The sequence below is a fragment of the Haemaphysalis longicornis genome, unplaced genomic scaffold, assembly GCF_048455015.1.
Source record: "Haemaphysalis longicornis isolate Haplotype H1 unplaced genomic scaffold, Haemaphysalis longicornis Haplotype H1 scaffold_6, whole genome shotgun sequence".
NCBI lineage: Eukaryota > Metazoa > Arthropoda > Arachnida > Ixodida > Ixodidae > Haemaphysalis > Haemaphysalis longicornis.
This window is the reverse complement of record NW_027526407.1, coordinates 174,743,588-174,770,138: the sequence shown is the minus strand read 5'-3', so window position 1 is coordinate 174,770,138 and position 26,551 is coordinate 174,743,588. Positions and strand designations below refer to the sequence as shown.

The 26,551-nt window shown below is 45.2% G+C and overlaps 1 protein-coding gene across 1 annotated transcript; it reads left to right on the top strand.

Annotated features, from left to right (window-relative positions):
- On the top strand, positions 1-24,858 carry LOC144142076 (uncharacterized). Its single transcript, XM_077673502.1, has 4 exons — positions 1-136; positions 203-282; positions 23,438-23,527; positions 24,691-24,858. The coding sequence occupies exons 1-4, from the start codon at positions 114-116 to the stop codon at positions 24,831-24,833; spliced, it is 336 nt and encodes a 111-aa protein (XP_077529628.1). The 5' UTR covers positions 1-113; the 3' UTR covers positions 24,834-24,858.
- Positions 24,859-26,551: the final 1,693 nt, after the last annotated feature.

Below are 26,551 nucleotides of genomic sequence, written 5' to 3'. Positions count from 1 at the left end.
ACAGTGGAAGGGGCCCCATTTGGACACTTCGTGGCTCACCTGCCGATGCTAAGATAAGATGCAAGGTAGACAGTAAGAAAGAAGTAAACAACACGCATCTTACATTTCTCCGCATGTTTAGGAAAGGAACCACAAAGTAAGTTTGCATGATTAAGTCTTTTTAATCACTAATTTGCTCAAATATTATCCAAAATTTCTGCAGGCACAATCAAACTGTCACAGGGTCGTTTGAGGAGTACGATGCAAGCAACCACTCAAGAGCAATGAGCCTAATATCAACAGGTACACAAAAAATCTTTATTACCTCATTTTATCCAATTTCATTACCAATAACTCAACCCAAAGAAAATAATATTACGAGAAAATATCGAAGTTGCCTGAAAAAATTCTTCATAATTTATTCATAATTCATAATTCTTCATAATTCTTCATAATGGCAAAGCGGTAATGCATTTTAAGCTGTAATATAATACTATATTCCCTTTTTACGCCGAATTTGTAAAAAGACCCCTTTATATTTCTTATGAGTCTGTAAGTTTCTCAACAATATAACCACGATTTCACTGGATTTTATTTTACAAATATTCCGAGCATGTCGCCGGACAATTGTTCCCTGCATGCCGCTGGTTTCTATTGAATATTAACTGTTCCGTGAAGGTCGCGGATTGCCCCGTGCAGGTCCCGTGCCGTAGGCTGTTCTCTTTTCTAACCTTGCTATTTTATGCCTTCAGAGGGGAAACCTGCAGCTTATTACCGAACATTGAAGTCCCTTCTAATGGAATGAGAATAAGTTACTGAACTTATTTCCTTAGAATGCAAACAAAAATGTGCCGCTAGATGGCGCATGGAAGACGTAGCACTCTCCTCGCCTCTACAAATATTGGCCAGATCACCAGACAATATTCTAACAAAACCGATAACTACATTTCCAATCGACTCCTAAGCACCCTATTCAACGGGTGAGGGGGTGGTGTTCTACCATCCGCCCTCCATGTTTATAATCTGTGTTCCTGTTTGTGGAATCGAGGGCTCTCGGCGGCTGAAAAATCTAGGTCACCAATTGGCTGGATAGAGCCAAATTCAATATCCTGTGGGCATCCTGTCACAGTAAAGCAACAAACGTTACGCGGTGCTTCATGGGGCAAATTCGTGCACACAAAGTGTGCACGCATTACACTGCAACATTTACACGACAACCGCCACAACAGACCACCCGCCACCCGCCACCCGCCAAAACATACGAGAACTCCGTCCAGCTGGCTGCTGCAACAGGTTCTCCCTCGTTCCGCCTGGCTCCCGGCCACATGAAATTCTTTCCCTACCTGGACCACCTTGGCAGCCATCTGTGCGGGATGAATGAACTTCTCGTCAACGCGTTGGAGGTCATTTCCTTCCTAACAGATGCTCACAACCAGGTACTGAAGGAGATCGCCCGCCTTCAAATGAAAGCGACGAAGGAATCGGTATTACATGCGGCCGGGATACCGTGCGGCGCCGTGGGCCGCCTGACGCCGTGGAGGTGCTCCACAGTGCTTCATGAACCTGCTAAACAGAATTCTTTTGGCACAGACATGGCTTGATCAGCCACCGACCATACATCCTCGCCCAATCTCTTTGACGGCGCTTCCGCGTGGATCCGACCCAGCCCTGGCAGCTTTTACAAAAAGCAACTCCGCGGTCGCCTCCGCGGCGCTTTCGTTAGGGATACTAGGTACAGTGAGCTAGTGATCGCTCTCCACCAGCACCTCTCAGCCCCCCCCCCCCCCCATCCGAAAGAAATACTTGTTTGCGTCCACTCAGACGCGGTTACCTGTGTGTACACGGTGACAAAACTCGTCACGGCTATTGGCAAAGATATGAATAGTGTTTGTACGCTTCAAATCACGTTGATTGGGAGCCCTTTGGGTCTTAACCTTTAAAAGAATTCGAAGTATGGCCTACAGAGTGCTTATTCTCTAATTTGGCGGTATACCGAGGGAAGACCGACCGCTGAAGCCCCTCCGAAACAAACATTCTTTGAGTATTTTTTTTAGTTCCTGAGCACGTGAGTCCTACCTACGATAGCGCAACATTCCTTTTACAAAGTCAATGCTTCTTATCATGGCGTGTAGAACATTACCGTAACGTGGTTCTCAAGCCACATTTCTTCCGCAGAGTACTTCCCCGACGAGTTGACTATCTTTAGCAACGACAGAAAATACGAACACGCCTGTGAAAAGTACCGCGGAGGAGCTTCAATCTCTCTGCTAAAATCCATGGCCGCGTTTTGGTGTGCTTACTTATAATTTGAGAATGAAGGCATTTTCGTCGAAGCAAAGGCTAAACGCGGGAAAACCTTGCTGATTGAGTTGTATTATTTTCATCCAAATGTAGACATTTCTGCATTCGCGTTTGTTTTTCAGCATTTCTCAGAAACTATAGACCTTTGCAACAACACGTATTGTGGGGAATTTTAACGTAAATTGCACTTATGTTGTCCAGTGGAAAATGATGGAAATTTTACCAAATGACCTGAGCTGATTAACGTCTCCTCATTAGAGGAATATGGCACACGCTTCACTACATTCTAACCACACAGGAAACGTTGTAGACATCGTTTCCCCAACATAATTTCTTCGATCCTAATCAGGCTCTAGAAGACCCCTTCTTGGGGTTGCGTTTTCGTTGGAATAAACACTTCTGGTATGTTTTTTTTGCGTGTACGCAGGTGTAAATTATTACTAATAAAATTTTATTGTCTCTAATTTTTTTCTTTATTTTTCTCTTTTTCTTGCATGCTTTGCTCCCATTTGTTCAGTGCAGTATATGAATGTCAGCCATATTGTATGTATGCTTTGCTATTGTTTCTGTTGAGGCGCTTCCGTACTGCCATTACATTATTTTGCCATTATAAGCTAAAGGATTGCTAACTTCCAACAATGTGTTTTTACATGCTGGCGACCTATGATGTAGAAGCTTAGGAGTTACCGCCCGCAGTTTCGTACTCCGATATCTCCTCTTGTACACTCCCATTGTGTAATCGCACATTGCTTAATTTTTTGCAATAAACTTTGATAAACACGCTAAACAACTTGGTGTTCACACTACGGCTGAGGAACCTATAATTTTTCTTGTAATCACTCAATATTCCCTTGTAGCATTATACGCTAAGAGAAAAACTATTCTCCGCCGATTACACATCCGTATCTCTATCTTCACTAACTCTGCCCACTCGATTCTACCTACCATTCTATACAATATCCAAACTGGTTGCTATGCCGCAACACGCACGCTCAAAAACCACGTCGTTCGTAGGAACGACGAGCATGATACGTGGCTGAAAAATTCGCCATAAGACCGACAACTCACTATGTGAATGCCGCTTGCTACCGAAAGTATACAGCCTGTGCCTTGGTGGTCCTCAACACTCCTAACTCCCCCGCGAAGTACTTCTTATGGTTTCCGAAGTACTTCTTTGCGAAGCGCTTCTATTATGGTTTATTTCCATAATTGTTCAATGAATCCGCCATCGGCAACAATAAGCGATTTCAATCGGCTTCACAAACGGCTTCATGTACAGATCAGGTGCTCCTTAGAGATGTTCGCCTTTGAGTGATAAATGGCGCCCTACAGCGAGTATTTTGCGGTATTCGTCCCATTGTTGGCCTATCCCTCAAAGAAACCCCAGACATAGCAGTCGAGCAGATTTATATCTGGAGAACTAGAAGGCCACAAGTTCGCAGTGACGGGGTCGCAGAAGTTGTCAGCCATCAGCCAGAAGTTGTCAGGTGACGAAGGCGGTATGGACATAAGCCGAATCTTGGTGAAAGACAAATGGACTTCCTTTACAAATACTCTCTATTCAACGCTTTACAACGGTGGCAAGCATATCCATAAAAACATCATCATTAACGCGGAGTCCTGCAAAAATTGTTGTGGCATGACATCACCGACATGGCGATCAGCGGAAAACGGTACTGCCGGAGAAACTGAGAGGTTGTTATGATGTCTCACCCCTGACCATGTTTTTTTACCTTTTCACCACAGATGCCATTACCGACCCCACATATCGGCTCTGTCCGCACCATGTAAACGAATTACTTGGCTACTTTCAAAAAGTTCGCAGTTCCCATGTTGCTGGGGTGCGCGGCCAGGGTGACGAAGACTGCGTGGTGTTTTACTTCCTGCTTGAACTTGCACACTTCAATGTTTAGCAAACTTCGCAGTATGAGTGATATGCGGTCGAGGATCAAGAAGCCTTAAGCCTTGATATATATGATAAGGCTGCTAGTCTGTATTACGATAAGTCATAGCGTTCTCAAGTACCTAGCGCAAGATCTATATATATATATATAGATATATGTTTATATACATATATATATATATATATATATATATATATATATATATATATATATATATCTTCATATATTGTGAGAATCAATCAGTCCAATGCGCTGGCGCCCACTTCAAGGAGACATGGATAAGTGCCATTGTACTGTCATGGCCCATTCATCGTATACTTCGTCTGCTTCCCAGGACAATTATCATCATCATGCCGTACCTCATCTATTCTTCATACCGATCCTCATCATTATTCATGATGCTGGAGTTCTGGGTTGCCGCTCAGAATAAACGTGCTGTTTGCAGTGCCTCTGCGACGTATCTACTGGGTGACGGCTGCACGTGACGTCTCCCTCAGTATATATATATACCGCAACAAGCTAGTACAATGGAAGCCGATAAATGAACTAAGCGTAAGACGTAAAGCGGAAGAATTCAGGGTCGCGCTGCAGAAGCGATATTCAGCTCTTAACGATGAAGCCGAGCTTACGATACAGGAAGCCACCGAAAACCCTACGCTCATTATCATGGAGTGTGCAGCAGAATTCGGGGCCACTATGGCTTGACAGGATACTCGTAAACTTTCACAGGAGACGAAAGATCTAATTAGGAAACGGCAAATCATGACAATCTCTACCTCAGCTGACAGAATAGGACTGGCGGAGCTTGCGAAGTTAATCAATAAGCGTAAGGCAGCTCACATACGAAAGTATAATATGGAGAGGATCGAATACGCTGTATAAAACGCAGGTAGCCTGAAAGCAGTGAAGAGGCGTCTTGGTGCAGGGAAAAAACAGATGTATGCACTTAAAGATAAGCAGGGCAATGTCATCACAAATAGGAATAAAATAGTCTCAGTGGCCGATGAGTTCTATAGGTACATGTACAGTAGCCGTGACATCGAGGATAATGCCGAACGAGACAGTAGTTCAGAGGAGATAGATATCCCACCAGTAACGATCGAAAAAATAAGGAAGGCTTTGAAAGAAATGAAAGGGGGCAAAGCACCTGGTGAGGATCAGATAACAGCAGACCTGTTGAAGGATGACGGAGAATTGTACTTCAAAAACTGGCAAACCTTTATACGCAATGCCTAATTACCGCAAGTGTACCGGAATCTTGGAAGAACTCGAGCATCCTCCTAATCCATAAGAAATGCGACATTGAGCACTTGAAAAATTACAGGCCAGTCAGCTTACTGTGACTCGTCTACAAGACTTACCAAGGTAATCGCTAACAGAATTTCTGCAACCCTATATTTCAGTGAACCTAAAGAACAAGCAGGGTTCCGTAAAGGTTATTCAACAATGGACCATATTCACACCATCAATCAGGTGATAGAGAAGTGCGCTGATTATACTGAACCCCTATAGATAGCCTTCATAGATTATGAGAAAGCATTTGACGAGGTCGAAACCCTAGCAGTCATTCAGGCATTACGGAACCAGGGGGCAGATGAGCATTAGGTAAGAATACTAGAGGATATCTACAAGGGGTCCACAGCTACAATCATCCTCTATAAGGAGAGCAGTAAAATACCTATAATGAAGGGTGTCAGACAAGGAGACACAATCTCTCCAATGTTATTCACAGCATGTTTACAACAAGTATTCAGAACGTTGGATTGGGAACTGGTGGGAGTTAGGGGTAATGGAGAATACTTCAGTAACCTCAGATTTGCTGGTGACGTTGCCTTGCTAAGTAAATCGAGAGATGAATTGCAAAGCATGCTTTCCGCAATATACGAACAGAGTAGAACCATGCGCCTGAAAATTAATATGCAGAAAACTAAAGTAATGAACCTCGGGACAGCACAGCAGTACGAGATAGATGGCGAGGCAGTGGAAGTGGAAAGCGAATATATATACTTAGGCCAAGTTGTGACCCCAGATCCCGACCATAAGGCAAAGATAATTAGAAGGATAAAAATGGGGTGGGGTGCATATGGCAGATATTTTCAGATAATGAATAGCAGCCTACCATTGCCGCTGAAGAAGAAAGTGTATGAAAGCTGCATCTTACCGGTACTCACCTACGGGGCAGAAACTTGGAGGCTCACTAAGAGGTTTCAACTTAAATTGAGAACGACTCAGCGTGCAATAGAGCGGAAAATGATAGGTGTAACATTAAGGGACAAGAAGAGAGCGGAGTGGGTCAGGGAAGCAACACGTGTTAAGGACATATTAGTAGAGAATAAGAAAAATAAATTGACGTTGCAGGGCATGTAATGCGAAGGCAAGATAACCGCTGGTCATTAAGTGTAACAGAGTAGATCTGGAGAAGGCAAGCGTTGCCGGGGGCGGCAGAAAGTTAGATTGGAAGATGAGATCAAGACGTTTGCTGGGATAAATTGGTCACAGTTGGCACAGGACCGAGGTAATTTGAGAATAATGGGAGAGGCCTTTGCCTGGCAGTGGGCATAGATAGTCTGATAATGATGATATATATATTTATATAAATATTTATGTATATATTGTGAGCAGTTAGTCGTGCGCCACCCCTTTGGGACATTACCCGCTACCACAGTTACCCAGTGGTCGCGATCCCATACCTCATCTTCCTCTCTTCCTCTGATAGTCATCCTCATCATCTTCTTTCATCTCGGGGCTCGTGTCCTCCTCCTGGCCGCCTGCTGAGTGTGTGTTCCGCGAGGGCTGCTACTCCTAATAACCGTCCTGTACCGCTCCCCTTCAAGGCCCTTACAAGTGGTAGATGTCTACCTCGTACCTCTACGTCTGCCCACTGCACCCCTGGAGCTACGTTCCGGACGCCATTTACCACCAAATGCCATGCAGCGTAAAGCCGCAAGCCAAACCGCATGGTGCCGCCACTGCTGCTGCTCCGATATTTGCGATCACCAGCCACCAGCGAGACCCACTGTTTTTCGCCGGGCTCCGCGGTGAAGACGTGGATGACTGGTTGGACCAGATTACGAGGGTGAGTGCATTTAACCGATGGGACGACTCCTTCAAGCTCTACAACGTTGGTTTCTACCTGACAAAGGTGGGAAAAACATGGTTCCTAAACGAGGGCAGCCGTATCACTGATTGGACTTACTTTAAGGAAGAGATTCGGACGATTTTGGGCACTCCAAGCACCCGTTCGGATATTGCCAAAAGGAAGCTAGCTTCCCGTGTCCAACACCCTGAAGAGACGTATGCCTCATACATTGAGGATATCCTTGCTCTCTGTTGCCAGGTGGATGATGCGATGCCAGAAGCCGACAAAGTTCGCCACCTCTTGAAGGGCATCGCTCCTTTTGCATTCAACGCTCTTGCAGTTCAAAACCCCGCGAGCGTCAGCGATGTGCGAACAACATGCCTACGCTTGCACGAGCTACACTCTATTCGTCTGCACCATGATGCTGGCGCAAATGAGCTGCCGGGAGAAGTGGATTTGCGCGCACTCATATGCAGTATCATCCATGAAGAGCTGCAGCTTCGTGACCCACCTCCTTCCTCACGGGATAGCATTCGCCCGGACGCCCCTTATGTTTGCGACCTTGTAAAACAGGAGTTGGCCTCCATGTCGGGTATCGTCCCAACGATCCCTTCGCTTCCAGCCCCGACCATGCCGTCATATTCGGCGATTGCGGCGAAACCACACTTACCAATTGAAGTCCAGCCAGCTCATAGACAATTCAGGGCCATCTCATCGGCAGCCGCTTTCCAGACGTACCACAACGGCGTCCGACCTGTCCGGCGGGCTTTTTCGAATGATCGACCTGTCTGCCTACTATTATTGCGGAATCCGTGGACACATCTCTCGTTTCTGTCGACGACGCCGGCAGGATGAGAGGCGAGGATATGCACCTTCTGAACGTGACATCCGCTTTGCCTATGACACTCCGCGCAACTAGTACGTCTCTCCAACGTGACGGTACTCGCCGCCTCCGGCCCCAGTTGATACACCTCACAATGAGCGTTCGTCACACAGCCGCCGATCACCCTTGCCATATCGTCGCTCGGTCTCGCCCCTACTACCTGCGTCCGAACCCACGAACTACCAATCGGAAAACTAGCGCCTGCAGTTTTTGGAGGAGAAACTGCGTTAGTCAAAAAGCCAAGAACTCCACCAATAAGACCTTCGAATACATTATATGGGAACGTTGAAGGTTGTGATGTTGATGCCCTCATTAACACCGGAGCCAGCATATGAGTCATTAGCGAAAATTCGTGTTCACTGCTTCGAATAGTACGAATCCCGTACACTGGCCCCTCATTTTGTGGTGCTAATCAAGTTGTGCTAGAGCCGTCTGAATTCTGTACAGTGCGCTTTTTCACTGAGGGAATTCTACACCACATGCAGTGCGCGGTCTTGTCTTGCTGCACCGACGAATTCATTCTAGGGTGGGATTTCCTCTCGTCGGCGTCTGCTGTCATCTCCTGCTGAAACCCGGACATTGCGATCGCCCCTACCGGGCATACGAACAACAACCCCGATGTTCCGCAGTGTCGCATGGTGGCGAGTGCTGATTCTGTTCTTAGGCCTGGCTGTGAGACAACAATTCCTATTTGTGGTGGAAATTTCCGTGATGGAGACCTGCTCCTAATTCCCAGGGCTCGTTTTCTACCAAGGGGAATTGTTGTCACCACTTGTCTTGTACTTTTCTCGCATGGATCTGCGTTGCTAGTCGCCCCGAACAGAACACCGGAAACGATCCTCCTACGTCAAGGCACTACGATCGCTACTTCTGTGGACTCCGAAGCCATCTCTGTTCTTCCGCTTTGTTCTGTTTCCTCCCCTACCCAATCTAGCAATGTATCCCCACCCTGACCTTGCCGCGAGAATCAGCTCTGACCTCTCCCCACCGCAAACCGACTGCTTGCTGAATCTCCTGCACCGGCACAAATCTTTATTTGACTCTGAATGTCCTACACTTGGTCAGACATCCGTGGCAACGAATCGCATTGAAACAGACGGATCCCGTAATATTCGCCGCCGCCCATACCGGGTGTAGAATCTTTTTGAGATCACAGCTGCATCGCCATCGACCGCCATCAACCTGCTGCAGCCAGCTAACCTAATCGACTTGATGGCCTCCAGCCAATCTCCCTTGGCTGGCATCAGCATCATCAGGGATCGCGCTTCACGAGCGCACGCATTGTTTCTTTCTCTTACCGCTCGACGTTCCATTAAAGACAGGCCTCTATGGTCGCTTCTTTCCCCCCTAGACGTTCGAGTCTTGTCCTTGGGGGTCGACGGATCCCAAACCGGGTATCCTCATCTAAGTGGAAAATCATCAGCGACAATGTTGCCGACATGATGCAGCGCAAAATTATACGTCCATCTAAGAGTCCTTGGTCATCCCCTGTGGTATTGGTGCAGAAAAAAGACGGCTCTGTTCGATTTTGCATCGAATACCGCGCACTGAATAAAATCACGTGGAAGGATGTATATCCAATGCCTCGCATTGATGATGCCTTGGACTGTCTGCAAGGAGCAGAATATTTCTCAAGCCTGGATCTCCGCTCTGGGTATTTGCAGATTCCAATGCACGAGGCCGATAAAGAAAAGAGAGCCTTCGCCACCCCTGATGGATTCTATCAGTTCAACGTGATGCCGTTTGGACTTTGTAAGGCTCCTGCAACATTTGAGCGTGTGAAAGACACTGTACTCAGGGACCTTAAATGGAAGGCTTGCCTCTGTTACCTGGACGATATTGTTATTTTTTCTTCAAGCTTTGCTGAGCACTTGCGACGACTGGATGAGGTCCTCTCGTGCCTCGCCAGTGCGGGCCTTCAGCTAAATACAAAGAAATGCCATTTCGCCACCCGCAGCATCCAAGTCTTAGGCCACGTCGTGAGCAGCGAGGGTATCCGACCTGACCCAGAGAAGGTGGCTACTGTCGACGAGCTCCCGCGTCCTCAGCAACAAAAGGCGCTGCGTAGCTTTCTTGGCCTGGCGTCTTACTACCGCCGTTTTGTACGCAACTTCGCAACAGTGTCTTCCCCGCTCAACAAGCTCCTCCACTCTGGAACTTCCTTTCAGTGGTCGGAGTACTGCGAAGAGGCTTTTCAGCAGCTGAAGGCCACGCTCACTTCAGAGCCTATACTGTGCCATTTTGACGAATTAAAGCCTGTCATTCTTCATACAGACGCTAGTGGCCATGGGATCAGTGCAGTTCTCTTGCAGTCGGATCAACAGCGTCGGGAGCGGTTTATTTCGTACGCCAGTCGCTCCCTCAGTTCTGCGGAGAAGAACTATAGTATCACTGAGCAGGAGTGTCTTGCCGTGGTATGGGCTGTCCAGAAGTTTAGACCCTGCCTCTACGGCAGGCACTTTACGGTCGTGACAGACCACCATGCGCTATGCTCGTTGCAGACGCTAAAGAATTTATCAGGACGCCTCCGACGCTGGATACTTCGACATGAGGAATATGACTTCGCTGTCACTTATCGATCCGAGAAGAAGCACCTCGATGCCGATGCTCTTTCTGGTTGCCCACGGCAGCCGCCTGACACTATTTAAACATCGGTGCAACCTTACAAGTCGCTCCCTGTCGCACCTATCACCTCGACATCGGTTGACCTGTCACGCCTCCCAGAACTTCAAAGACAAGACCTCTACTGCCGTACTATAATCGACCGTCTTACGGGCTCAACGCAGCCTCCCAACAGTCGGTCCCGACGTCAACTTCAGGGCTTCCGACTTTTCAATGGTGTGCTGAATCGTATCACCCATCACGTATCTGGCCACATGTGGGTTTCCGTTGCACCGCGCGCCATCCAGCCGCAGATTTCGGAAGCCCTTAACGACGATGCCACAGCGGGTCACCTAGGCTTCAACAAAACATATAATCCCGTCCGCGGTCGCTTCATTTAGCTTGGACTTTCTAACTACGTGGCCCGATACGTCGCTTCGTGCACTTCGTGTCAGCAACGCAAACGGTCCACACCACCACCTGCCGGAATGTTGCAGCCACTTCCTTGACCTTCTACGCCATTCGAAACCCTTGGCATAGACCTTAACGGAACGTTGCCCTGCACAGATTCTGGCTACCGCTGAATTGTAAACATCGTGGACCATTTAACACGTTATGCGGAGACAGCACCCATTCGCTCTGGATGTGCTTCAGAGGTCGCAGATTTCATCTTGCGTTCAATTGTACTGCGCCATGGGGCCCCTCGTAGCCTTTAAAGCGATCGGGGCAGGACATTTTTAACGACTATTGTTGAAGAAGTTCTCCGTACAGCGAACACAGTTCATAAGACTAGATCCGCCTAATCATCCACAGACCTATGGGTTGACTGAACGATTTCATCAGGCTCTCTCTGATATGATTGCAATGTATATATAGCCTAACCATACCATCTGGCACGTGATTCTCTTGTTCATTACGTTCGCCTATAACACTGCAGTTCAAAAAACGACCAGCTATTCTCCATTTTTCCTCATCTATGGCCGCGACCGACTATTCATGAACGACGCTTCATTTTTATCGGCTCCTGTATCTTCTCCTGTATCATCGGCTCCTGCTCCCGCTATCTGAGCAGTTCGTCTCCCGCCTTACCCACTGCTGCCGAGCTGCCCCTCTGAATACAGAAACCAGCCAACAGGATCGAAAGAATCGCTACGACGCCACTCACTGTGCTGTTCGGTTCCGGTCGGGCGACGAGGTTCTACTTTGGACTCCCACGCGTAGGCCAGAATTATGTGAGAAATTTTTGCGCCGCTTCACGGGTCCCTACACAGTGCAAAAAGAAACCTCCCCAGTGAAATATCGTGTCGCCCCTAATTCCGCCGAACTGGACTGCCGCTACCGTGGCATGGAAGTCGTGCACGTCTCATGCCTCAAGCCTGTACGGCACCTTGCCATGCCCTCCTTCCGGCAACCAGTGGATTCTTGTTGCGGTCGACTACCTATCCCGCTACGCCAAAACCGCAGCGCTGCCAACCGCTACAGCGCGTGATGTTGCTGGGTTCGTCTTGGGCTCCCTTGTCTTGCGGCATGGTGCACCCCGTGAATTCCTCAGTGACAGAGGCGCGTATTCCTCTCTGAGGTTGTTGAATCCCTCCTCACTCAGTGCAGAATTGTTTATCGCACTACGTCGCATACCACCCACAGACGAATGGCCTGACCGACAGATTCAACCGCAGACTCGGAGACATGCTCACGATGTACGTCGTTCGTGATCATTCAAATTGAGATGTGGTGCTACATTCTGTAACGTTTGCTTACAATACCACCGCACAAACCACTACTAGCTTTTTACCATTTTTTCTCCTCTATGGACGCGAGCCGTCTTGCACAATTAATACAATACTGCCGTACAGCCCCGATTCTTCTGAGTGCCACCCTATCTCTGACATAACCCGACAAGCCGAAGAGTACCGCCAGCTCGCCCGCTCACTGTCAACAAATGACCAGGGTCGCCAGAAGCATCTTCACGACAACGACCACGCCTCATCTTCCTTTCGTTCTGTGACCTTGTGTGGCTGTGGGTCCCCACTACAACACCGGGTCTATCCTCCAAACTGCTTACAAAATATCACGGCCCCTACCGCGTCCTCAAGTGTACTTCATCCGTGAACTACACAGTAGAACCACTGACGCCCTCTACAGAACTTCACTGTCGTGCGAAACCGTCCACGTCAGTCGCTTGAAGCCCTATTACGACCCCGAAGTCGTTTCATCGCCTTAAGTCGCCAGTATGGCTCCTGCTTCACCGGGGGCAATTTTAATGAAGATTGCTTGAAGTGCTCTCGCTGTACACTTCCTCTTCACCGACCGGGCAATCCCCGAATAAGCATGTAGCACGGATCAACGGCTGTCATCACCGGTGTGTGATCGCGCGGCTCGAGATGAATCGTCTCTGCCTGGTTCACCTTGGACGGTTTCCCTCGTGATACCTGTCCAGCGGACTCTGTCTTCCTTCCAATAAACCACTTTGCAATCAATCAATCACAATATATATATATATATATATATATATATATATATATATATATATATATATATATATATATATATATATATATATATATATATATATATATATAAATATATATATATATATATATAGCGAATCAGAAATTGCAAATGAGGGGCTCAATGAATTATGACAGAACGAGGGTTGGCAGCCGCGAAAACCTCGGAAAGCAAAGGGGGGAATGCGGTATGCCATACAAACAGATTAGGAATTTTTTGGAGCCAGAAAGAAAGTGTCGGATCCGAACCCACGACGTCCAGAATACCAGTCTAGTGTAATACCGGGATGCTGGACCCCTATTCTGGACTGGTATTCTGGAGGTCGTGGGTTCGGATCTAACCCGGATGGCATTTTTCAGCCCTTTCTTTCTGACTCAAAAAATTCAGCACCTGTCTCTATGGCCCACCACATTCGTCCTTTTTTCAGGGGTTTTCGTGATTGCCAACCTCCCTTATTCTTGGTAGACATATATATATTTATACATATTTTATATATAAATATATATGTATATATATATGTATATATATATATAGTAAGGAAAATGAGGGGCTCGTTGAGGAAATACAGAAAGATAGGTCAGCAGTCTACGACGCCAAAGGAGGCATAGGGGTGTGGTTAGGCTCTTTTCTTTTTTTTTTTTTACTTACGATTAATGAAGTGAACATTTTTTTTTAAATATACAAAAGAAAGAAAGAAAAACACGCGCCCAGAGTGGGGACCGAACCCTCGCCTTTCGATTACATGTAATCAAAATGTAATGTAATGTCATGAAATGTGATGTAATCGAAAGGCGTGGGTTCGGTCCCCACTCTGGGCGCGTGTTTTTCTTTCTTTCTTCTGTATATTTAAAAAAAATGTTCACTTCATTAATCGTAAGTAAAAAAAAAGAAAAGAGCCTAACCACACCCCTATGCCTCCTTTGGCGTCATAGACTGCTGACCTATCTTTCTGTATTTCCTCAACGAGCCCCTTATTTTGCTTACTATATTATTCTGCGAAAGCCTAGCGAGGGTCTCGGTTCTGGCAGCCTTGATGCCTAGGTAGCATAAGAGGGCTTCCCGCCAGTAACCCGCTCATGACAGGCTGTAGACGTTGGAGTCACGCCCCGGGGGTTGAAAAGAAGCTCCCCTTCTCCCCGTGTAGTCAGAGTGGCGCTGGCTACCACCCTCAAGTGTCAGATACACTTCTAGTAAATATAAATAGCCCAGCAAGTGAAGGAGAACACAGTCGCCCAGATAGCCGAATTGGTAAGGCATTCGACATGTAATCGAAAAGCGTGGGTTCGGTCCCCACTCTGGGCGCGTGTTTTTCTTTCTTTCTTCTGTATATTTAAAAAAAATGTTCACATCATTAATAGTAAGAAAAAAAAAAGAAAAGAGCCTATCCACACCCCTATGCCTCCTTTGGCGTCGTAGACTGCTGACCTATCTTTGTGTGTATATATATATATATATATATATATACATATGTATATATATATATATATATATATACATATATATATATATATATATATATATATATATATATATATATATATATATATATATATATATATATATATATATATATATATATATATATATAGGAAATGATGGGTCGTTCAACCCACCGCGGTGGCTCAGTGGGTAAGGCGTTGTGCTGGTGAACACGAGGTCGCGGGTTCGATTCCCGGCCGCGGCGGCCGCGTTTCTGATGGAGGCGAAAAGCAAAACCGCCCGTGTGTACGAGATTTCAGCGCACGTTAAAGATTCCCAGGTGGTCGAAATTAATCTGGATCCCTCGACTACCGCGCGTCTCATCGCCTGCGTTGCGTCGGCGCGTTAAACCCTACAATCAGATCAGATCAGATGGGCCGTCCAATTAAGACAGCAATAAGGGTTGGAAGGAAAAAACCCTGGGAAAGCAATGGGGAGAATGCGGTAGGTCATAGAAACAGATGAACAATTTTTTGAAACAGAAAGACATCCCACCCTGCGGGCTTTTTTTCACCAGTTTATTTTGGTCTCAAAAAATTGTTCATCTGTTGGTATGACCTACTGCAATTTCACCTTTCCTTTCCGCGGTTTTTCTTGACTTCCAACCTTTTTTTACTTATATATATATATATATATATATACATATATATCTATATATATATATATATATATATATATATATATATATATATATATATATATATATATATATATATACAGAAATAAGGGTTGGCAGTCGAGAAAACCTCGGAAAGCAAAGGGGAGGATGTGGTAGATCATTGAAACAGATTAAGAATTTGGAAAGAAAGAAAGAAAGTGAAGAAAAAATGCCCGCCAGGTGGGATCCGAACCCACGACCTCCAGAATACCGGTCTGGTGCGATATATACATATATATATATATAGACATAAGAGGGCACGTGGTACACAAGCACGCTCTTTTATGTATTGATGTGATCCGGAACGGGCGTGTATTCTAAATACTTGCAAATGCTGCTCGATATGTATTTTGCGATATCTGTCTCTGCCAGAATTTTAAGACGTCTTTAACTTTTACAACAAGATCGAACGCACATGTCGGTACTTTGTCATTAACCCGGAAGTTGTTTGTTCTTGTCTACGCGTCGGTAACGTTCCTCTGTAATTTGTCTACTAGACATGTGGAATGTGTGTATATCATCTGTGTTGTGTGTGTGTGTGTGTGTGTGTGTGTGTGTGCAATACTTTATGATTCACTGCTCTTCGCAAGCCCTCTGCGTATTTTTTCATTGTGTCGTCGTTGTCACCGGGTACGCTTTGGTTCTACCTTATAAGGCCAATTGGCACCTAGAGAATGCTGTTGCCGGGCAGTCTCAAATTAATCAATTAATAAATCATTCATTTCAAATAAATAAAGAAATATGCAAACAAAAAAAGAAAAAATAACCAAAAGGTAAATAAAAAGTAAATCAGTACAGTGGCAAAGCGCTTTGTGACATGCTTGCAAAGTATCTGTCGACACTTCGGAGGAAAGGCGTAGGACTTCAATACATTGCGCCTTCATGAAATTTTACATGCATTTATTCTGCGGGCTTTTGAGTAAGGTACTTTCGGGATGGGCAGAAGTTCATGTTTCTACTCATAGCCACGTGCAGGGACGACACTCTTTACGTGCCGGATATACCTTCGGAGCTATTGCAAGTGGATTCCTCCTGTGAGGCCACATGCAGTCGTCGCTCGGTGTCTTAACGAACACTAGGAAAACTCTGCCAACTCTATCACGACATCTCGCATTTTTCGGCATATCCAACGATACGTTGCACCTGAATTCGTGAATATTGAAAATTGCGGTGGTAAAAGAGAAAGAAAGGACAACATCTGGCGTTGAGTAAGCAGTAAAGATTTTATTCACAAGCGGTGCAAAGTAAATCAAGAAATAAAGAGAAGACATACCCTGCATACGAATGAAGGAAACACTACGCAAGGGGAAAGACATGTTATAGCACTGTAGACAGTTATACTCGTGCAATTCAAATTGTCAGGCATCAGGATAAACTTGCTTGTTTAGTAAATTTCTGAACGCCACGGTCAGGCAAGCTTCATCTGCTTTCTGTGTACTTTCGACTTGCCTGGTCGTTTCTAACCTTTGGCCACGCGGATATTTGTATGTTTGGGTCATCACCGCATCAACGCCGATGCACTGAAAGATTGCTGCCCGCTGTTCTTTTATGGTTTTTTCATACGCACAAAAACTGGCAATAAAGCAGTAGCTCATTTCACCCACGTTCGACTTCGCATGTGCGGCCAGAAAGCCGTGAAGGACATTTAACACCCTTGTACCTTCCTATGACCTTGTTTATAGGAGGTAAAAATTGACGTTTTTTTATGTGTTGAGACAGCTGTAAGAGGAAAATCTTCCTGTCCCATTCCTCTTCTTCACCAGTACAACTAGTGATGCCCAATGACTGCACAACGGCTCTATAGTGTCCTTTCTCATTGTTTTCACGTGGTGTTTATTAACACCGTGTTCAAGGAGCAAAACGTGGCATGCAACCGTAAAAGTTTGGCTGGAATCACCAGTGAAAGTACGCTGTGTCAATGTTGCAGCATGTTGCAGAGGCCGAACGTCGCCGTAGCTTGTTTTTACGCACCTTCCAGATAACTCATTTTCGCGTATTTATTACCTGTCGCGTTCATCAGGAAAAAGATCACATTCGCCAGAAAGGTATTTTGCATTGAGCCGGAATGAGCCTAGAAGCGGTCGCACTGAACCACACGTACACAACGACGTCTTATCTGGGGCAGAAACCGCCAGAGCCAGGAGAATAAAACCGGAAGACCAAGAGTGTAATCCGTTGGTTTTCTGAATAAGCAGTTTGGTTGCACAGCCGATGCAGAGCATATTTAGAAGCTCCGTTGTAGATACTGGGTGCACCGATTCGTAACAGGTGATCACGACTCCTTGACTTCAACCAAAAATGTTTCAAGACGACGTGGGGACGTTTCGTGGTGGTGGGAGTTACCATTCATACGAAAATTGGGAGTCGGCTGTCCCAGGTGACTGGCGATCTCACAGCGTACTTATTGTCCTTTGTTCCGAACCAGACGTGCCAACCTTTCATTGCTGTCTTGACATCGCCACTTTTGAGGCTGACTCTAAAGCGCACTTTGCAATGTATCAAGGTGGATATTACAATAAATATATTCTTATTGAACAATAATTGATTGGATACATACTTCACAAAGTTGTATTATTTGATATGGTACTGTGTTACCAAGAACGTGTGGTGAATATAGGCTGCACAATATTTCCTTTTCTTACGATGTTCAAACAAGTTGTCTACGCATTGTTAGGAATAATGTAGATAACGTCGCTACGGGAATGAGCTCAGGGTAGAAAAACGGTCATACTAATCGAATTTGATAAATTGTGTTTATGCGCCTTCGCTGAAATATTGCGTTAGTATGGTGGGAAGTAACTGCATCTGATACCCATGTGTTCGCTCTTCAAGCAATAAGGCAGAGTATATTGCAGCAGAAGTTTTCTGCGGAGCAGTATATGAGTGGCGTTTTTTTTCCAAACGAGCCAATTGCACCTGAAGCGTAATAAACAAAAATGCAAGCGTTTTTTGCCAGGCCTAAAGCAACATCTCCAAAGCTTTTATATGGTAAGTTTTTGATGGCCGCTAGAGGGATTATATATTAAAGAAGTAAACATTTTTGCAGTAACTTTGAGCAGCATGAGGATGACAAGTTTGGATTTGGCCCGTATTTGATGGATGCACTGAATTTGATGCCGCATTTCTACGCAAACTTTATTAAAATAACATTTGAGACTGGTACAATATATGTCTGGAGGAAACGCCACCAGACACATGGAAAGGGTTTTAAAAAATCTGAAACACTAAATGAACAGAGGAGGCAGCATGAACGCGGCCCTTCAAATTCTTCCCCAGGATCATTTCCTTGGCCACGCAGGAAGGGAATGCTGAAGTGAAAAGTTTTAATTGCCTTGCCACAAATTCCCAAATGCTTCACAGGAAGGCTGCTCATATCTTCTCACATTATTGAAGTGTCTCATAACCATAGGTAGGGGGGAGAGGGGATTCACTCGGTAATATAGGCGGCGTTTAGTTTGTGCTAAAATGGCAAATATGGGAGGAAAAATTATAAAATAACCAGATATGTTTTGTAGGGACAGCTAAGACGAGATAAAATTATTTTTCTATATCTTTAAGTAGCATTTCGTTTACTTCTTCTTGTGTCCACTTTTTTGACGACGACTGGGGACAGATCTTTCTGCGATCACTTAATTACCGTCTGAAGTCATAATAAGCCTGCTCTGAAAAAAAATCGTCTGGTTGCACCCACGAAACAGTCCGAAGATTCACACAAAGCCCACTGTGATTGAGTAAACGACTTTCGCTCATTTTAATCCGTGGCGCTGCAGGACCTGGCCCCGTTTGGATTCTAAAGTCTGCGTACATGTTTAAAGGGTGTTATCTCATCTACCCAGGCAGCACAGGACTGTTCGGCCTAAAACAGGCCGGTGTACTTTGGCCGGTGATTTTCTGTCCGGCCGTTTTCCGGCAGCCATGTTCGGCCCATGTCCAAATGTGGGCCTTTTGGCCGTATAGGGCCGTACTCCCATGGCTCTCCAACGGCCAGTGTCCGTCGGCCATTCGACCGGCTTACGGTCATACGGCCAGATTCCAGCCATAGGGCTCCGGCCATTCTAAAGCCACGCGTGTACGGCCGAAGTACAGCCGCCGGAGGACAGCCGACATGCGGTCGTCGGACTCCAGCCGAACTAAAGCTACGGGAAATACGGCCGTGCTACAGGCATTGGAGTTCAGCCACAGTACGCTAAATGTACTGAGGCCGGTCACTGCATGTCGCGCAAGCAGATGACTCATTCGCGCAGTGCAGAAGCAGCACAAACCCAGCATTTTGGGTCCAATGCAGCCACATCAAAGTGAGCTCGCGCGCAACCACCAGCCGTCAAGCTTTCAGCGCAGCCTTCCTTAATTACCAGCCTCAGCTGACAGCAAAATTCATTTATCAAACAGTGCTCACAAATTGTCGTTCCTTTAATTGCTGTGCCTCTTTTACTGCCGAACACAGAAAATATTCAGTTCTTTTTAGAGCTTGAATTAATGTATTGTCCAGGTCCTGATATCCTCTGTGGGGCGGCTTACCTGTAATAAACGGGGAAAGAGGTGGGCGGAGGGAAACAGGTGGGAAACAGGTGGGCGGAGGGCGCATACTTTCGTTTGTTGAATTTCAGAGAGATCAATTGCGCCGCTTTTAGCCAATTTCTTTTAAGGCAATATTCCGGAACACTTTCATGCTATGACTACATAAACTATTTTTATAACAGTTGCTTGACCAATTTTGATGTATATAAAACCGGCGTGAATGCCTTTACGAAACGTGTTGGTTTTCAACAAAACACTCAGGAGCATTTAATATAACTCCTTCACAAAAACGTGTGTCCAGTTTTTGCCCATTTTCTTGCAAAGACGTTTTCTACTCGATCAACTTTTCTGATGATCTTGCGCAGGGCTGATCCTAAGAAGGAGCGAACAGGTACTTTCATTTTCAATTTATTTTAATGTTGCTTTCATGAGTTAAGTCCACACCACTTAATAGTCCGAAAGAACTTAGTTTTCTTCTAATGTCATACTACGTTGAAAAAATTCTGAACGCGTTGCGAATGACTCCCTGATTCAGGTGGCTGCAGTTGTATCCCTCTGTGTTCCCGCAAGGAAAGGCGTAAAATTAGAGTTACATAATTTGTTTCAAACCAATAACATAGCAATGGTACCATACATAGAGCAAACCTTGCATACTGCAACGGATAGGGCAATAAATATTTTATTGGTCAAGGTTGAATGCGTAGGGTTCTCAACCGGTCTGAGGCAAACTTGCGTCTCTGGAAGTTTATTTATTTATTTATTTATTTACTTTTAGTCATTTATTTATTCATTGTTTTATTTATTTATTTATTTATTTATTTATTTATTTATTTATTTATTTATTTACTTATTTATTTATTTGTTTATTTGATGCCTGCTTGCCTTTGCATGCATTACCGAAGGGAGATACATAACACTAAGCAATAAATATGAGACAAAATAACAAAATAATTTAACAAAGCGCGCTGAAAATCGTCAATATAAACACTTAATGCAATCATACGTGGAAGATAATTACACTGCAGTATTGATGTAAAATAAAATGAATCGCGCAAGGCGTCATTTTTAAAGGAAAGTTAATAATTTGCTTTAAGCTAGCGGTCCCACTTGGCTATATGTAGAATGGTGCTTGGACATACTTCTCCCCTCCTACTCCAGTTTTCCAATGATAGATATTACGAAAAAAGTTCAACCTCTGGTTTCGTCTGTGATCTTTCACGTCCTGCCATTTCAGTTTACTTTTACTTTCTCTCATGCTAAGCTGAGCGTGCCAATTACCTAATACGAATCGCACTGACATATTCTGTATGTTTTCCAGCGTATCAACCACCTCTTTGGTGTAGGGATCCACGAAAACACATGCGTACTCCAAGAATGAGCGCACATGCGTGAAATACGGTTGCTCTTCTCAGTTAGATGGAGGTTCACTGCAATTTTGTCTCAGAAAGACAAAAACATATGCAGCCGTAACTTTTATGGTGTTAACCTGCCTATTTAACCTCTAACCACCCCCTAAATAAACTCCTAGGTATTTATCTTTATCTAGCCATCTTTTTCTAGGAGAAAGTTGCCTAGTTTCGCTTGCCACTGCAGTTTTATGTGACTTAGTGCCGGTGTTGGGATTTGGCTCATTTCGAAACAAAAACGCCTTATACGTCGGACCCCCCGCCGTCCCCACAGATGACATCCCAGTGAGGCCACTTTACTCGGAACCGCTAGAGCGTTCGTTCTTGCAACCGCCTACCCCTCTTTCACTATTGCTATCACAACTGTTTTTCCCCTAGCCACCATCCATGGCTCTTTCAAAGTTTCAACAATCGGCTGATCATGGCGGTAGCGCCGTTATCAGATGATTGCGGAAAGTCAACAGAAAGTGGAAGGGGCGCAAAGAATGCAATCAATATCATAATTCCAGGTAATCCTAAATTACTACACAGCACGAACTGCAGTCTTCTTGGTAACGGCACATATCTGCCTTGTATCATGAAGTGATCGTGCTATCAGCGAACACACGGCAGCATGCGCTACCCTGCTACCATCTTGCAGGGTGTCGTCACCGCCGGGTACCATGTTGTTGCAAACCGCATTGAAACTCCTGCCAAGAGGTCACGCGGTTCGGATGAGCAAGCACGGAGCATCAGCGTCCACCAAAAGTGTGAGAGGGAGGCCACGACATAGATAGCGCCAAATGCTCCGAGGCCAGGTGCTCCGACGAGCCAGATTCGCCGACGAGCGTGTCGTGCGGTCCCTGCATGCTCCCTACCCTCACACGTTTGCCACATTTCCCGTCGCCGTTCACTTCCTTCCTCCACCCGCTTGTTTACGACGCTGACGCTGTCACCATTGCCACCTCTAAACTGCAGTCATGGCCGGCAAATTGCTTTCACTATAAAAAACAATCCCACCTCCGCCTACAGGTAGCCGCCGTCGTTTCCGCATCACATTCCACCTACCCCAGTGGCTGCTAATCCTTTATAGATTGAGAGAAACTTTCCCGCGTGGAATGACGCTGTGAGTCAAGATTAGTTACTCAGCACAGCCAGCGCAGAGAACCGGTTGCCGGTTTATCCGTGCAGGGTTTGGAAGTGGATCAAAAAAGGGGTTGGGTGTCCCGCTAAATCTGTAGGCTTCGTGGTGTTACTGATAACATGTCCGCTTGGTAGGTGGGAGTTCTTAGGGGGTTCGTCAAACGGCCGAATTAGACCCGTTCGGTGTCCTCAGTGATCAACTGGATTGGCTGTGTCTTACACCGACAATGAGATGCCTGCGACGCGGGACGGAAACATAAGGCTGTATGGTAGTCCGCTGGAATAAAGGCGGCCTCTTTAAGCTACATTTATCTAATTGGCTAAGACGAATGCTCAACCGCAAATTACAAACACATGCTTATAATTTTCTGCACTCAGCGGACTGCTTCCACCTTAGCAGGTCGTCCTTCTTCACAGAGTGGAAGGGCACTAGATTCTATTGTTTGATTACTGGCACCAAAATCCGCTACCGCTATGTGGAAAGACAACGATGGGGCAACTGGAAGCTTTCCAGATCAAGTTAAATGAGAAACGCACCAACGTAAAAGCGAGCGCCTGTTGCTTATCGGGACGCGTTTACTAGACAGCGGTTGTGCTCTTCACTCCTTCAAAGATACGAGCATTCCACGGCTTTTACTAGTGTTCAACCATAGTCCCCCGTAAAGAGATAAATACATTTTCTTCTGAAATTTTCTCTTCTGCGCAATCCACTCCTTATCTGAACTACTTCCACGTTGCGGGAATGGAGGAAACGGCTTCATAGTGGCAGGGAGCCGGTCTCAATTCGGACAGCCGGAAGAGCACATTGTTTCTTCACTTCACCTACGATAATAATAACTGTGAAAATATTGATTGCATGATGTGGGTTTTATGTGGACAACAGACGATATCACTAACCGTCTGAAAGCTTCGCTCTAAAAATGTGTCCCTAAAGATATTTTTGGTTTGACAAACGAAGAGCAGTGATGTACTGATCCTGTAAAATGCTTTTTTTCACAGACGGATGGATCACGTATTATGAGAGTTTACTGTATCAAGATGCACAAAACACGTGCGGAGTAATCTTCCTCACTATAAAAAAGAGTGGTCGTAAGTTCGATGTGTAATACAACTGGAATATTTCCTTCGTTCACCACATCGGCGCAGATAATATTTTATGAGACACAAATATTTATTTTATTTTTTCTTTTATTGAAACACAGAATAAAAATAACACCATGCACACACTATTGCAAGTCTTTGTATCTATTTATCAGGTTCCAAATGTCTGCATATCAAACACACAGAGCAAACGTTTAGGAAAAGTGTGAACCTATGGCATGTCTGGTGCCGTGATTCATAAAGATGGTTCTGTAATAGCACCAGGGCAAAATAAATAATTTAACCACTCCTTTTTGTGTGGTTACCTCTGAAATAGCAGAGTGGTAAATGACCTTTCTATGTACATAACAACAAACCCTATTGTGGCTAGCGAGGTGTCCTACCATTAGGTATCGTGGCCCAATAAATCCCCTGGGTGCTAACTGCTAATGCTAGTATTTAACTGCTTCAGAACCAGGTTAGGTTTATCTCTACTTGTTTTGGGTAAAACACCGCCTACACTTAAGACACCGCCTATTCAAATCTTGCCGAAAAAGAATGCTGATTTTTTGCCGGAAATAAGGTTTTATTTCTAGAGGAGGGACAAATACCGTGATATAAATTCTTCTTTCTATCTCTATAGTGTGTCCGGCGGTATGAACAATTTGTGAAGTTTCTTCAAATATGCCCCACCAAGTGCTGATTTGTATTAAGGTGTCGGATAGAAAGCAACAAATTTGTGGCATTTTTTGCGACTATGAAATTTAAGCTATCGTTGATCGGTACCAAATTGCGTACGGATTTAGTAATAAAATAGGTGGGGCCTTTGGTTTTTATTGCTACATGTCATGTATTGGCCCTCGCAACTGTTTTATACTTTGTGAGAAGAGCACATAAATTCAAGCGACGAAACACAGCTGTTACCCACGAGGCGTGAAGCCTTGTAAAGAACATAGTTTTTTGACCTGGCTAGCTGCCCTCGTTATCCCTAGTAGGATGATATTATTAGGATAAATAATTTGCTTACGTCATCCCGTACCCTTTAAAAAAGACAGCCTTTATAATCCCTTTTAGGCTGAAGGGGGAAGAGAAAGATTTCTTTGGGTTTCATAGTACACCATAATCCTGAGTGATGTTAATTTGTATTTTTACATCTCTTCACGGTCTTTCAGGTAAAAAGATTAAAGTGTGCGAGCTGCGAGTGAGGTCTAAGAAACGTCCGCCGGTAGCAACCAAGGACTGCAACTATGCTTTTGAAGTAAAATGTCGACGACCACACAAACAAGTTTACGAAGACACCTGCCCCGAGCAATAAAGATCCAAATCTGAAGATCTTGTTCTTACCTTTGTCACGCTTGCTAGTGGTGCTACCGATCAAACAAACAAAAAAAAAACAGTCACGGCGCGAATAGCCTGTCATGAAAACCAGGCGTTTATATGCGCGCTCGGCTTTCGCCAACAACAGGGGAGACATTAAGACAGGTGAATAAATGAAAAAAGTTACAAAGCGAGATTTATATGTCAACAGTAAGGACAGTGAACGGGTAAAATAAAACAAACAGACAAAAATAAACATAATATTCGAATCGTGACAGAGTGAAGAGTTACACAATTAGTACAAACGATGGTTTCGAAAAACCAAAACATTACAAAGTGGAAAATAAGAAAGGATACATTTGTTGCCTAAATAAGACATGAAAATTCTACAAAAATAATTGGCCGTGTAAATTTTGTGCCGCTGCCTCGGGGTAGAAGGTGGCTGCCAGGGAAAGGTTGCAGTATTCTAGGACGGGCTGTGCACTTACAGTCATGGTGGGTCAGCAAACCAGTTGGATGTTTGGCTCTTGAAAAACACAAGCCGTCAATTGCGGTTTACGTACTGAAATTGAGACAGCTTGGTTTCAGCATGGGTATACACTTTGATAGCTTCACTCTCTCAGATAATCTAAGAAATTCGCCAGCTTCGCTATCCAGATTAGAAAACAGCGGATACAGCGGATCTTGTAGCCTTTACAATCTTTAACTGGGCTGTCTAAAGTCGACCATAGCGACTCGCAGATCGGACACCGATTGAGCTGAATACACGCCGTGTATCGCAACAAGGGGAACACCTGCACCTTCAAGATCATGTCATCACTGGGTGCAGCCGGCCCCCGACGTTCTGCGAGGCCGCAAAAGGGAACATCTGCGCGGCGACGGTACTTGCCCGCACCTTTTTGTCGGCCGCGTGCAACATCATAACTTCTTAGAACAGCCTTTTAAAGCACAGCTTTCTTGCTCTACCCCAAAACGATTCTTTCGTGGTGTGCGGGAAAACAAACTCGCCAACGCAGCGAAGGCGTAGCTGAGGTATTACAGGTCAAACAGACGTTTTTCACGCGTTACATAACATAGCAGAACAACTGATGGCCACGCGTGGTAAGACGATAAAAAAAGAAAATTCAATTGCACAGTGCACACCCATAAAATCTTCGCACCAGAATAAAAAGTGAACCCAATACAATCACGGCAGTACATGGTGGAAACAGCAACCAAAGATATCCGGCGATACGGACGCGACGGGCACCAATGAGTTCCTACAGTTTCTAGTACACACAAAACAAAAACCCGAAGGAAGAACGCAGAACCTATGCGCACGCGCACAAAATATTTTCAGCATACAAGATTCATAACAAAAGGCAAACAACATTCATAACAAAACAACATTACAAAAGGCGAAAGTAGCAACTTGTGATAAATAGCTAATAAAACGTTCCTTCAGCTTTCTCGGAAATCTAAAACTGACTAAACAAACTAGTTTAAATCGATTTAAATGGAAATCACTAAGCTCACACGCCGAATTGTTTTGGGTGCCTACGCTTGCGTCACGAGCTGGTGCAGCTGCAAGCTAGCATATGAGGATTGGCTATGTGCCGCTGTCTCAACCTTCGAAAGACGTTCCTGTCCGTTTTCTCTCACTTTAACTCACGACCGGCCTACAGCGGCGGCGTCGTCCGCCGTTGCAGCCCGGTGTTAGCCGACGCTGCTTCTGCA

Excerpts from the sequence above, each read along its gene's own strand:
- LOC144142076 (XM_077673502.1), top strand. The coding sequence starts at position 114 with ATGTTTAGGAAAGGAACCACAAA. Across the intron at positions 137-202 it reads TTTAGGAAAGGAACCACAAA|GCACAATCAAACTGTCACAG; the intron begins GTAAGTTTGCAT and ends AAATTTCTGCAG. Across the intron at positions 283-23,437 it reads AATGAGCCTAATATCAACAG|ACGGATGGATCACGTATTAT; the intron begins GTACACAAAAAA and ends TTTTTTTCACAG.